Source organism: Chrysoperla carnea, chromosome 2, assembly GCF_905475395.1.
Source record: "Chrysoperla carnea chromosome 2, inChrCarn1.1, whole genome shotgun sequence".
Classification (NCBI taxonomy): Eukaryota; Metazoa; Arthropoda; class Insecta; order Neuroptera; family Chrysopidae; genus Chrysoperla; species Chrysoperla carnea.
The window spans coordinates 26,838,104-26,848,963 of NC_058338.1; the positions used below are offsets into that span (position 1 = coordinate 26,838,104).

Here is a 10,860-nt window from a genome sequence, read left to right on the forward strand (position 1 = left end):
GTGCATTTGTGCTAGTTTTTATCTATTGATTCCGGGTACGAAGCCCTAAATTCGCACTTGAAACATAGCTAAGAACACTCTCCATTAAATAACCTTTCAAACGAAAAAAATCAAAATCGATTCAACCGATTAGGCGCCACAGACAGACAGACACACATAGCGGTCAAACTTTTAACACCCCTTTTTTGGTTCGGGGTTAAAAAATTCTGTTTTGCAAGAAAGAGACCGGCACATTTCTTACGAGTAAACTTACTAGTATTAATATGATGATTTTCACTTTTAATACAGTGATCTACCGCACTAGTGTAAAGTAGTACTTGTGTAATCGTTTCCTGACTATTTTTTCATATTTAGAAACATTCTGTAAGTTATAAATAGTTGTTTTAAAGATAATTTTTTATTAAATAAATAATGTCCTAATGTTAAATGATTTACAATCAGTAATCTAAGTTAAGGCGTTCTATACATACCAGAACGATACGATATACAATAACAGTGATAACAATGAATAAGCGAGCTCTATTATTGTACGCGCTAAATTTCCAGGAGTGTGATTACAAGTCATAATATTTTTAATTTCTTTCATAAATATAGGTTATACACGAAAATTATTTCCATTTATAGAATTATAGCCTCCAAGAGTAAACGAAGTAATTTAAATATGAATACTTTCAGGAATTAATTCATAAAAAATTTTAATTGGGGTATCTACCTCAACTGCCATCTTTTTCGTAATCAACAATCGTGAATTTTGCTCTTTATTTATAGAGTTTATTATAACGCCTGACGATAAACACTCTGTATAAATGATGAGATTTATAAAATTAAAAAATCATGGGTAATTAATAGAAATTGGCAAGTAGAAGCATTTCAATTTGTTTTTAATAGCTAAATGATATAAATCAAATCAGACGACTGTCTTCCGCTATAGTTATGTAAATAAAACAATAATCTTCAGATAAAGGAGTGTGCCCAGACTTTACTAATATATTGAATGACATAAAAACTGTAAAATTTGATTCTGGACGTTTTAACCGTGTGCGCTTTATATGCTTTGAGGTTTTAAAACACTTAAAACTCTTATCCCTATTCTATTCAATATGAATTTTATTAAAAATCTAAAACATAGATTTATCCTTAAACTATAAACAATCGTTTTAACATTAGTTTCTTAACTTAAAAATGAAATGATTTATAAATTTCTGTACAAAAGAAAATGAATTTCTTGATTTATTAATTATTTATGTGTTATAATAATTATTATTTAATAATAAAATCTAAAAATTAATGTAAAATTAAAGCTACTTTAATCACGCCTCTTTCGTTTATCTTTTTCATTTGAACGATCATTTGAACTGCTCGATGCTGATGGTCCATCTTTACGTTTAGAGGCACGTTTAGCTTGGGTCAAGAACTGATCTAAACCGAAAGGATCTTCGTCACGTTCAAATTGTACTGGACCAGATCTTTGCATGTTACGATCAGTGCCACTGAATTCTTTATCAGGTACAAATCTAAAATTTAAATAAATGTTGATTAGTGGAAAATGATTTTAAAAACCGAAATTTAAACCAAAGAATTAAAAACAATCAAATCCATCTTACCTATTACTTTTAACGATTTTTTCTAAATCATCTCCATAGATTTCTTTATCCAAATTTTTGCTAGGTCTATATAAGTGTGTTCCCAAGGAATTTTGTTCACGCCATGGTTTATCATATACATTATATGCTTCATCGTCCGTAAAGCCTTGTCCCATACCACCCGATTGATTAAATAATCGTTGATCAAATTGCCCTTCACCAGTCATTGCAGTTTTAGCTGGCATACCCAGGGCAATTTGTTCAGATATATCACGCTCTCTTTCTTTCTGTAACTTAGATCGTTTATCGGGTGCTGCTCTGGCTAAATTACGATCTCGTGCTCTTTCTTTATGTCGATCTGCTCTTAGCATTTCACGTTCACGTTCTTCTTCGTTCATTGAATTGCTTGGAGCTACTTTTATACCAGCACGTTCATCACGTGCCTTTTGAGCTAACATTCTTAAATGATCCTCTTTCTTTTCTTTTTCTTTCTGTGCTAATTTCTTTTCAAGTTGTGCACGCATTTCTACAGCTTCTCGTGCTTTACGATCGGCAATGTATAAAGCTTCAGCTAATTTTGCGAAATTTTCATTAATGTGAACTTGTTGTAAACCCCGACCATCTGCAGCTAGACGTTTATCCAATGGAATCGTGTAACCTGAAAAAAGGATCAAATAACTTAGTAATAACTAAATTTGTATTATACCTACATATTTTACAGCTATTTAACTTTTGATAAGTATGAAATCAATGAGATATGTGCACAATTTTGAAAATTTTTCATGTCATTTAGAAGACATGAAAAAATGAAATTCAAAAGTGTAATTTTATTTAGCAAAAGTACTACACCGATTGAACAATTGTGATGTTTTAACCAGCTCTAGCTTTTGCACAATGAAAAAATTGAAATAACTTAACGTACCTTTTGCGTTCTTCCAATTAGATATACATGGTGGAATTTTCCATTCTCTTTGTTCCTTTACAGTAACTTTTCTGGTAGGTGAATGTAAAACAGGTGCCGGTGGGCTAGGTGGTCCTCGAGGAATTTTCTTATTAATTTTAAATTTTGGAGGTTCAATTGGATCTACTTGTGCATCAACCATACGAATAACACGTTGCTTAGCACCTGAATTGTAAGCGGAGCCTTGTTGACTAGGTGTGTAACGAATGTATTGTGGAGGACCCTAGTAAAATATAAATTCCTATCAACTTGATAATAATAAATGAACTTTTACTTAAGTGCCTTGATTACATTAACTAATATTTCTAACTATCTTTATACATCCTACAAGAAAAGGAAATAATTTAAGTCTAAGGGGTAATGGGGTCATTTAAGTCTAAGGGGTCCATTCAGAATTTTGTTGCAAATTTCTAAAAAAAAATTCAATATAGATAGGATAGAAATATGTGCACAGTTTTGAAATTTTTCCAAATCATTTTTAAGACATGAAAAATTAAATTCAAAAATGTCAATTTATTTAGCAAAAGTACTACACCGATTGAACAATTGTTATGTTTTAACCAGCTCTAGCTTTTGCAGTTACAAAGATGTTAGATGTATTATAATTTATTTTTGTTTCTCCTTTAGCTCGCCTTCCCTCGAAAATTATGAGATTTAACTTTTTAACCTTAGTTTACTTAAAAGTAAAAATGAAAAATTTAACTAACTTGTTTCTCAGCACATCTTACAGGCATAGCCGCAGCAATTTTACTAGAAGTTAACTTTTGTAAAGCTTGTCGAGTCTGTTCTGCGATTTCATCAATCTCTTCTGCGCTAGGTTTTTGTAATTCTGGATCATCTTCAGCTACAACTTCTGCAGGTAATAAGTCTGTTAATTTTGAATATATTATCTGTAACAGAATTTGAAAATATTAGACTACTATGAAGTTGATAAATATGATGAATAAGTCGTTTTAATTAAAAAAACAAACCTTATCCTTTGAATGTCCTTGCCTAGCAATTGCATCGTATTTAACTTTTCCTTCAGCATCTAATTGAACAGCTAACGCATTTGAAGTAGATTCTTTACCCTTTTGTCCCATGCCCAAAGGGTATTGAGCAACGGCAATTTCTGGAAACGCACCTCCATCTATATAAAAAAAAAGTTTTAAAGTTAAAATTGTTCAATTGAGGAATTTAATATACAGTGTGTCCCCGGATAGAGGTAACTATACTTGTAAATTTTCTTATTTTGCATCTTAAGAAAAAAGTCATTCTTTATAAGTTTTGCTTATTCTGAAAAGTATGTAGGAATATTTAAAACTTCTAAATAATGTATAGGGTAGCCAAAAATTTGGTATCACAATTTTTTTTTGGGTAAACTACCCTCCGTTTTTAAAAGTTGACGAAAGGTTACTAATAAAAGTTACTCGAAATTAACAATTATGACTCTATACAAAATATCAAGAAGATCTTTCCAACTTTGACAATTCCATTCTTAGTGAATGTTTACCCGAGAAAATAAATTTTCTTTTTAATTTTCTAAACTAGTCCACAAAAAAATACACTCTCGGATAGTACATGTTAATTGATTTATTATTATTTTCTTTCTTACGTTTTTTTATAATTAGAGCTTTTGTTCAAATAGAAAATGTTGCTATAATTAAAGTACACGGATCTTCTTGATATTTTGTATAGAGTCATAATTGTTAATTGCGAGTAACTTTTCTTAGTAACATTTCGCCAACTTATAAAAAAGAAGGGTAGTTTACGAAAAATAACAATAGTAATTCCAAATTTTTGGCTACCCTGTACATTATTAAGAAGTTTTAAATATACCTACATACTTTTCAGAATAAGCAAAACTTCTTATAAAGAATGACTTTTTTTCTTAAAATGCAAAATAAGGAAATTTACAAGTATAGTTACCTCTATCCGGGGACACAATAGATAAAAATTTTTTACTTTAACTGTATAACTCTAAAAAATTTAATTTTCTACAAATATCGAAAAATAATATTATTCTAGAGTTATGATATTTTAATTTAGCAAGAGTTCTACACTGATTTGATATTTGATTTATAAAAACAGCTCTAGCTTTTGCCTAAGTTAATCGAATTTAGATGATTTATGAACACGTGTAATTAAAAAATTTTTAAACTTAATATATGAAGTGTCGGATTACTGTTAACTGTCGGATAAACTATTAAAAAGGATTACTGAGACTCTACTGATATTTTTTTCTATATGAATAAAAATGAGACGATTTCGTTTTTTTAGCACGTTTTTAATACTAAATCATTTAAATTTCGATACTTCAATTATTATATTAATATTCTAAAGATCAACAAAAACTAACAAACCTCCAAAATCAGTTGGGTGTCGCGGTATCCACCCTTTACGTTCGCCATAAGGTGGTGCTACGGGTTGAGCAATAACTAGTACTGTAGAATCTCGAACAAGTTTTTGTTTTCTTCTTTCGTCATCCCTATCCCAAACTGGCTGGGATGGCGCAGGTAATATACTAACAAAACAAAAAAAAATTATTCAAAAAGATATTCAATAACTTCAAGCACCTAACTCCCAACACAAAAACAAACTGATAATAAATGAAATGCGTGTCTTAATTATTTACCTTGATAGCGACATATTGTGAAATATTAATAATTTTTGAAATATAAATAATAAATTTTTTTTAAATAAAAAAATTAATGCATTCTAATTACTCATTATAATTGCACACAAATATAATTACTAAATATTTTTATGTACGGTAATTTTTCTGACAGCCATCTTATTCTTAAGATGATGTTCATGTTCAGTTTTTATGTTGGCAATAATAAAAATACGCTAGTGGCGCTTATTGTCTTAGTGGCGCTAGTTGTCATTTAGGTGAAAATCTATTGGTATTCCTGTTGTATGAGCTTGTGGCGGAAGATTGTTCTAAGTTTTGAATCTTTCTGTTTTTTATCTGTATTCGATTGTTGACATTTTTAAAGCAAGTTTATTATTTTTGGTAATATTTTCATTTATATTTTAATTCTTTTAAACGTTTGAATATTTTGTTTACCTTCCCTTATTTGAATATTTTGTTTACCTTGACTTTTGCGCTCAAAGCTTAGATACTATCTGAGTTTACGTACAAATGTCCAACTCTCAATCCCAATTTGGAGTTGATGTACAAAAAGCCATAAAAACTAAATCAAAATTGGTTCATCCATTTAGGAGCTATCTTGCCTTCGACAACAGTCGTGTATATGCACGACTGTACTTATTTTTAAATATTGATAGGCTTAGGCAATACACATTACAAAATTGTATGATTTTTGTAGAGAAAATAGTTTTGATGTGTGAAATATCATAACTTGAAAGTCGAAAAACGCGAAAACGTTTCATTATTTATGTTTGGACCAATGTTTTATGTTTTATTTATAATTAGATACACTCTACCTCAAAATTATCTTTAACAACAGGCTCTAATAAAAGAGTTTTACAAAACTAACCAATGTACAATTTTGAAGCTAAATATAGTTTGCAGTACAAAAGAAAATTTTAATATTTATCTCTAGTAAACAAAAAAATAATCTCTAGCTTTGTATTTCAATAATTTTAACATAAGAACGTAATATATTTATATTCAAATTGTGTAAGTTTAGTACCTAAGTGTATTCCAAAGAGTTATATAAACAATTATACAAAACTGATTACGGTAATAATATTATACTTTATTTTTTTCTATAATTCCCAAATTTTGACACGATGGAATTATATGCCAAAAGCAACATATACCAAAAACTAACAGATATGCAAGGTACTCAAAATCACCGGATTAAACAGATGCTGTGAATCTCTTACGAAAAGTAAGTTCTTTGGCATCTTTCGACCAGCGACACACGTATTAACGATTAATGCTTAGGTAATTATCGTTTTAATACAACACATTTCTTCGCTAATTTTAGAAGAACGTAAAGTTTACTTTACTTCAACTTTGCTTATTATACAAATTTTAGTTTTAACGAAAGAAAGTTATTCTTTATAAAAATCTATGCTTTCGAAAATATTAACAGTTAACTTTTGGCATCGAATGTACAGGGTATACAAATTGAAAAAGTTTGATGGGAATGTTAATGGTCGTTTTGTAAATTTGTGTCATCCTGTACATTCGTTGTCAAAAGTGAATAGCTGAATGTTAATATTTTCGCAAGTAGTGATTGTAAAATGAAAAGGTCTATTAGAAAAATAACTTTGTCCAATTTGTTTGATATTATAAAGTAGCCTTTATTTATGTATAAATGAAAATGAATGAAAAATTAACATTCAACAATCTAGTATCTAGTGAATATTTTGTAAGTCTATGAAAACTGTTTATCATAGATCGCTGGTTTATTCATTGAATGAATAATACTATCTCACGTGTGTTACAAATGTCAAATAAGTTACGCTGAAAGTGAATAAACAATCAATTGACTAGTGAAATCTTTAAATTAAACATTAGGTAGGTATTCAAATTGAAAACTATACCATAATATTGTTACATGACAATTACCAAAGTGTGTCACACTTAATGAAGAGTGATATTTTAACTTGAAAACTTGAACCAGTTTTATATTAACAGTAATTTTGGATTGTTTTAATTTTGACAGAAAATGAATATAACGTTGAACTTACGTAAAATACCCAAAATAAATAATTGGGTATCGAAAATGTATTCGACAACTGTACCAGTTACTGCTGTAATAGGCCGTGATATACAAAACGATCTCGAAATGTTACGACAAGAGAAAGCAATGAAAGAGAAATGTTTTCTGGTTGATACAAACGATAAAATTATTGGTTCAGCAACGAAAAAAGACTGTCATCGTGTTACAGAGGATGAAGATATTCCTTTACATAGAGCTTTTAGTGTGTTTTTATTTAATACTCGAGGAGATTTATTGTTACAAAAGCGTTCGGAATATAAGGTTAGTTATTTTATAATTTATTCATAATTTTAACTTTCTCCAGAATTGAGAATATTAAAATATGACGTCATTGAAATTTCAATTATGATCAATCAGGATATGATAATTTCCGTATTGCTAATTAAGGCTACCTTGTGTATCTCTGATTTGAATGTTAACATGTTGTTTGTCTTTTATTTGACCTAATTTATTCGCACTTATAATTTGCAAGCTTATTATACCATGTATATATGAAATATACATATTATACCATGTATATATGAAATATACATAGTATTATAAGTTTAGTCCCAAGTTTGTAACGCCTAAAAATATTGATGCTACAAAAAAAAAATTGGTATAGGTGTTCATAAAATCACCTAATTAATCCATTTCCGGTTGTCCGTCCGTCCGTCCGTCCGGCCGTCCGTCTGTGGTCACGATTACTCAAAAACGAAAAGAGATATCAAGCTGAAATTTTTACAGCGTGCTTAGTACGTAAAAAGTGAGGTCAAGTTCGTAAATGAGCAACATGGGTCAATTGGGTCATGGGTCCGTAGTACCCATCTTGTAAACCGTTAGAGATAGAATAAAAGTTTAAATGTAAAAAATGTTCCTTATAAAAAAATAAACAACTTTTGTTTGAAACATTTTTTTGTAAACATCACTGTTTACCCACGAGGGCGTTAATTAGGTACAAATTTTATAGTATGTATTAATATAGGAATATCAAAGTGAATATCTTTTGTTATTTACATGACGTCAAAAAAAACAAACGATTGCGCATCAACACTTGCGCATTATATGAGAATATCAGTTAAATATGTCAGATATGTATGTATGTGAAATGTGACCGAGTTATCAACACTGCCTATACATGGTATTTCAACAGTTAACTCAGTCAATTGTTTGTTTTCACTTGTCAATATTTATTTTTGGAACTTAATTCATTTTACTTTTTTAATTCAGTTTTGTTGATATAAAAAATTGATTAGTGCAGTAGGTAGTAGATGTAAGCTTATCAAAATTTATTGTAGGAACTTGATTAAAATTCATTTTACTTTTTTAATTAGGTTTTATATTAGATGTATGCTTATCAAAATTTATTTTAGGAACTTGATTGAAGTATATCAAATTTTCAAATGTTCGATTATAATATGATACCTTCTAAAGATATCTTTCCATGATTTTAGTCTATTTTACACACTTATATTTAATAATTGCCTTACTTAAAGTTACTTTGCTTTAATCAAAAGTACTGCTTTAACCAAATATGAGCCAAAACTTTGATGTAGTTTCCTGTCACTTCTCCATGGTCATTTTTTTATATATAACTCAAGACCCACAGTTATTTTTAAAATTAAGGGGATCTTTGCATTAAAATGGATCAGATTTTCCCAATAGTTAACCCAATAACTTTTTAATGTAGACTATATGGCATTAAAAACGCACCAATTAAAAATATTATTGCCATAGTACTACATATGATGAGTACGCTACTATGTGACTTACTTCTACAAATTTATTGCAGACTTTATCCAGTCAGCGTTTAATATGGTGACGATTTGACAAAAAAAAAAAAAAAAAGAAATATCTAACGTTAGGAATTGTTTATTTACGTAATTTATTTGGTAATCATGAGATCAAATAGTGTAAGTCAATAACAAAGTACACAGTATTGTCTCAACAACAAAGTTCACAGTAAACTTGCAACTACATTTTTGGAATCTCTGGTCACCAAAAAGTGACTGATTTGCTACAGCCTCTCTTAAAGAAATTAGAATTTCTGAAATTTCGTCGCCATAGTTAGTGTCTAAATACTGCAACTCGCGAAAACCAATTTTTAATATAAACCTACTTAAAATCTTTTAAAATCTTTTTGCCACTACACTCTTTCATTGTAATTTTTCTTTTTTTGCGTAAACGCAATAAAATTGTGAGAAATGCCAAAAATATTTTTGCTTGCTGAAACCATATTGACAGTGTATGAATTTTAGCGCCAGATGGCAACAAGTGAATCTAAATTAAAATGACTAAGATAGGCAAGTATTTAAACGATATAGATCCAAGTCATTAGCCTAGCTGTTTGATTGAATGACTGATATATCGTTCAAGCCGCTAGTTGAACGGCGCCGGTTAGTAAAAAGGCTAGACTGTTAATTGAACGGCTAATTAAGCTAGTTGGTTGCGACATATCTATATGCTTAATCATCAGTTTTAATTTTGGAATTAGTGTAGGTCTATTCATACCATACGAGCAGGTAAGTAAATATAGGTAATTACATCGATATGTTAACCAATCGAAATTGGTATCGGAAGAAAGATAACTTAATTACGAAAACAATGGTATAATAAAATTAACTTAATTAAAAATAGCCACGAACATTTTTCGATAGAAAAACTATGATAGACATAGTTTAGTATCAGATAGGTGAATATCGACCTTATCTTTTCTCTTGTACTATTAAAACACCATTTCTATCACCATTAATAATTTTATTTGTTTAGCTAACATATCCAGATCATTATACGAACACATGCTGCAGTCATCCATTAGCTGATATTGCTGGAGAAGAGAATGTACAAGATGCATTGGGTATAAAATTAGCAGCACAACGACGATTAAATTATGAATTAGGTATACCATTAGATGAAGTACAACCAAAAGATATGCTATATCTGACCCGTATCCTTTACAAGGATTTGGGTAATGGAATATGGGGTGAACATGAAATTGATTACATTTTATTTATAAAAAAAGATGTCCAAATAAAACCAAATCCAAATGAGGTGAACGCAATATGTTATGTACCACGTGGTGAATTAAATGCATTCTTACCAACATTAGAATCTCCATTAACCCCATGGTTCACATTAATTGTTAAACATCGTTTAGGTTTATGGTGGGATCATTTAGATAATGTTAAACAGTTTATGGATCATAAGAAAATTTATCAATTTTCTTGAAAATAAATATTCAATTTTTGTTAAATATTTAACTTTATTAGTTAATTATTATTGTTTGAATAAGTTTTCTTTGTAAATTTTATTACCAAGAGATTTGATCTTTATAACCAAATTTATGCTACTATAAACGGTAAACTATTACCACAATAGAAAAAGCAAGTAATATTGGTAATTTTACGAAATTCTAAAATAAGAACACTTTAAAAGTCGAGTTGAATGTGTACCTGATCTTTGAAAAGCAAATGTTTCAGAATTTTGGAAAACTAATGTTTATTTCTGTTCGACTATTCATTGAATGCATTACCTAACAAGGATGGATCCTCAAGCTAAGGATTTCATAGAGATAATATTTTTTCGTATTTTCGGGAGATTTAATATGATTAGTTATTTGTAATTTAAATTTACTAGATAAACTAGAAGTGGTAACATT

At 29.3% G+C, this 10,860-nt stretch overlaps 2 protein-coding genes across 2 annotated transcripts; one reads left to right on the forward strand and one right to left on the reverse strand.

The window, feature by feature from the left end:
* Positions 1–1,250: 1,250 nt before the first annotated feature.
* LOC123291803 (puff-specific protein Bx42) lies at positions 1,251–5,321 on the reverse strand. The gene is made up of 7 exons (XM_044872221.1): positions 5,159–5,321; positions 4,887–5,047; positions 3,516–3,673; positions 3,252–3,434; positions 2,506–2,767; positions 1,605–2,241; positions 1,251–1,514 (listed from the first exon to the last, which is right to left on the reverse strand). Exons 1-7 carry the CDS (start codon positions 5,170–5,172, stop codon positions 1,307–1,309), a joined length of 1,623 nt encoding a protein of 540 aa, XP_044728156.1. The 5' UTR covers positions 5,173–5,321; the 3' UTR covers positions 1,251–1,306.
* A 1,569-nt stretch (positions 5,322–6,890) lies between these two features.
* On the forward strand, positions 6,891–10,440 carry LOC123294221 (isopentenyl-diphosphate Delta-isomerase 1). The gene is made up of 3 exons (XM_044875335.1): positions 6,891–7,018; positions 7,167–7,484; positions 9,972–10,440. Exons 2-3 carry the CDS (start codon positions 7,170–7,172, stop codon positions 10,428–10,430), a joined length of 774 nt encoding a protein of 257 aa, XP_044731270.1. The 5' UTR covers positions 6,891–7,018; positions 7,167–7,169; the 3' UTR covers positions 10,431–10,440.
* The last annotated feature ends 420 nt before the right edge of the window (positions 10,441–10,860 follow it).

Excerpts from the sequence above, each read along its gene's own strand:
- LOC123294221 (XM_044875335.1), top strand. The coding sequence starts at position 7,170 with ATGAATATAACGTTGAACTTACGTAAAATACCCAAAATAAATAATTGG. Across the intron at positions 7,485-9,971 it reads AAAAGCGTTCGGAATATAAG|CTAACATATCCAGATCATTA; the intron begins GTTAGTTATTTT and ends TTATTTGTTTAG.
- LOC123291803 (XM_044872221.1), bottom strand. Across the intron at positions 2,768-3,251 it reads TAAGATGTGCTGAGAAACAA|GGTCCTCCACAATACATTCG; the intron begins GTTAGTTAAATT and ends ATATTTTACTAG. Across the intron at positions 1,515-1,604 it reads AAAATCGTTAAAAGTAATAG|ATTTGTACCTGATAAAGAAT; the intron begins GTAAGATGGATT and ends TTTAAATTTTAG.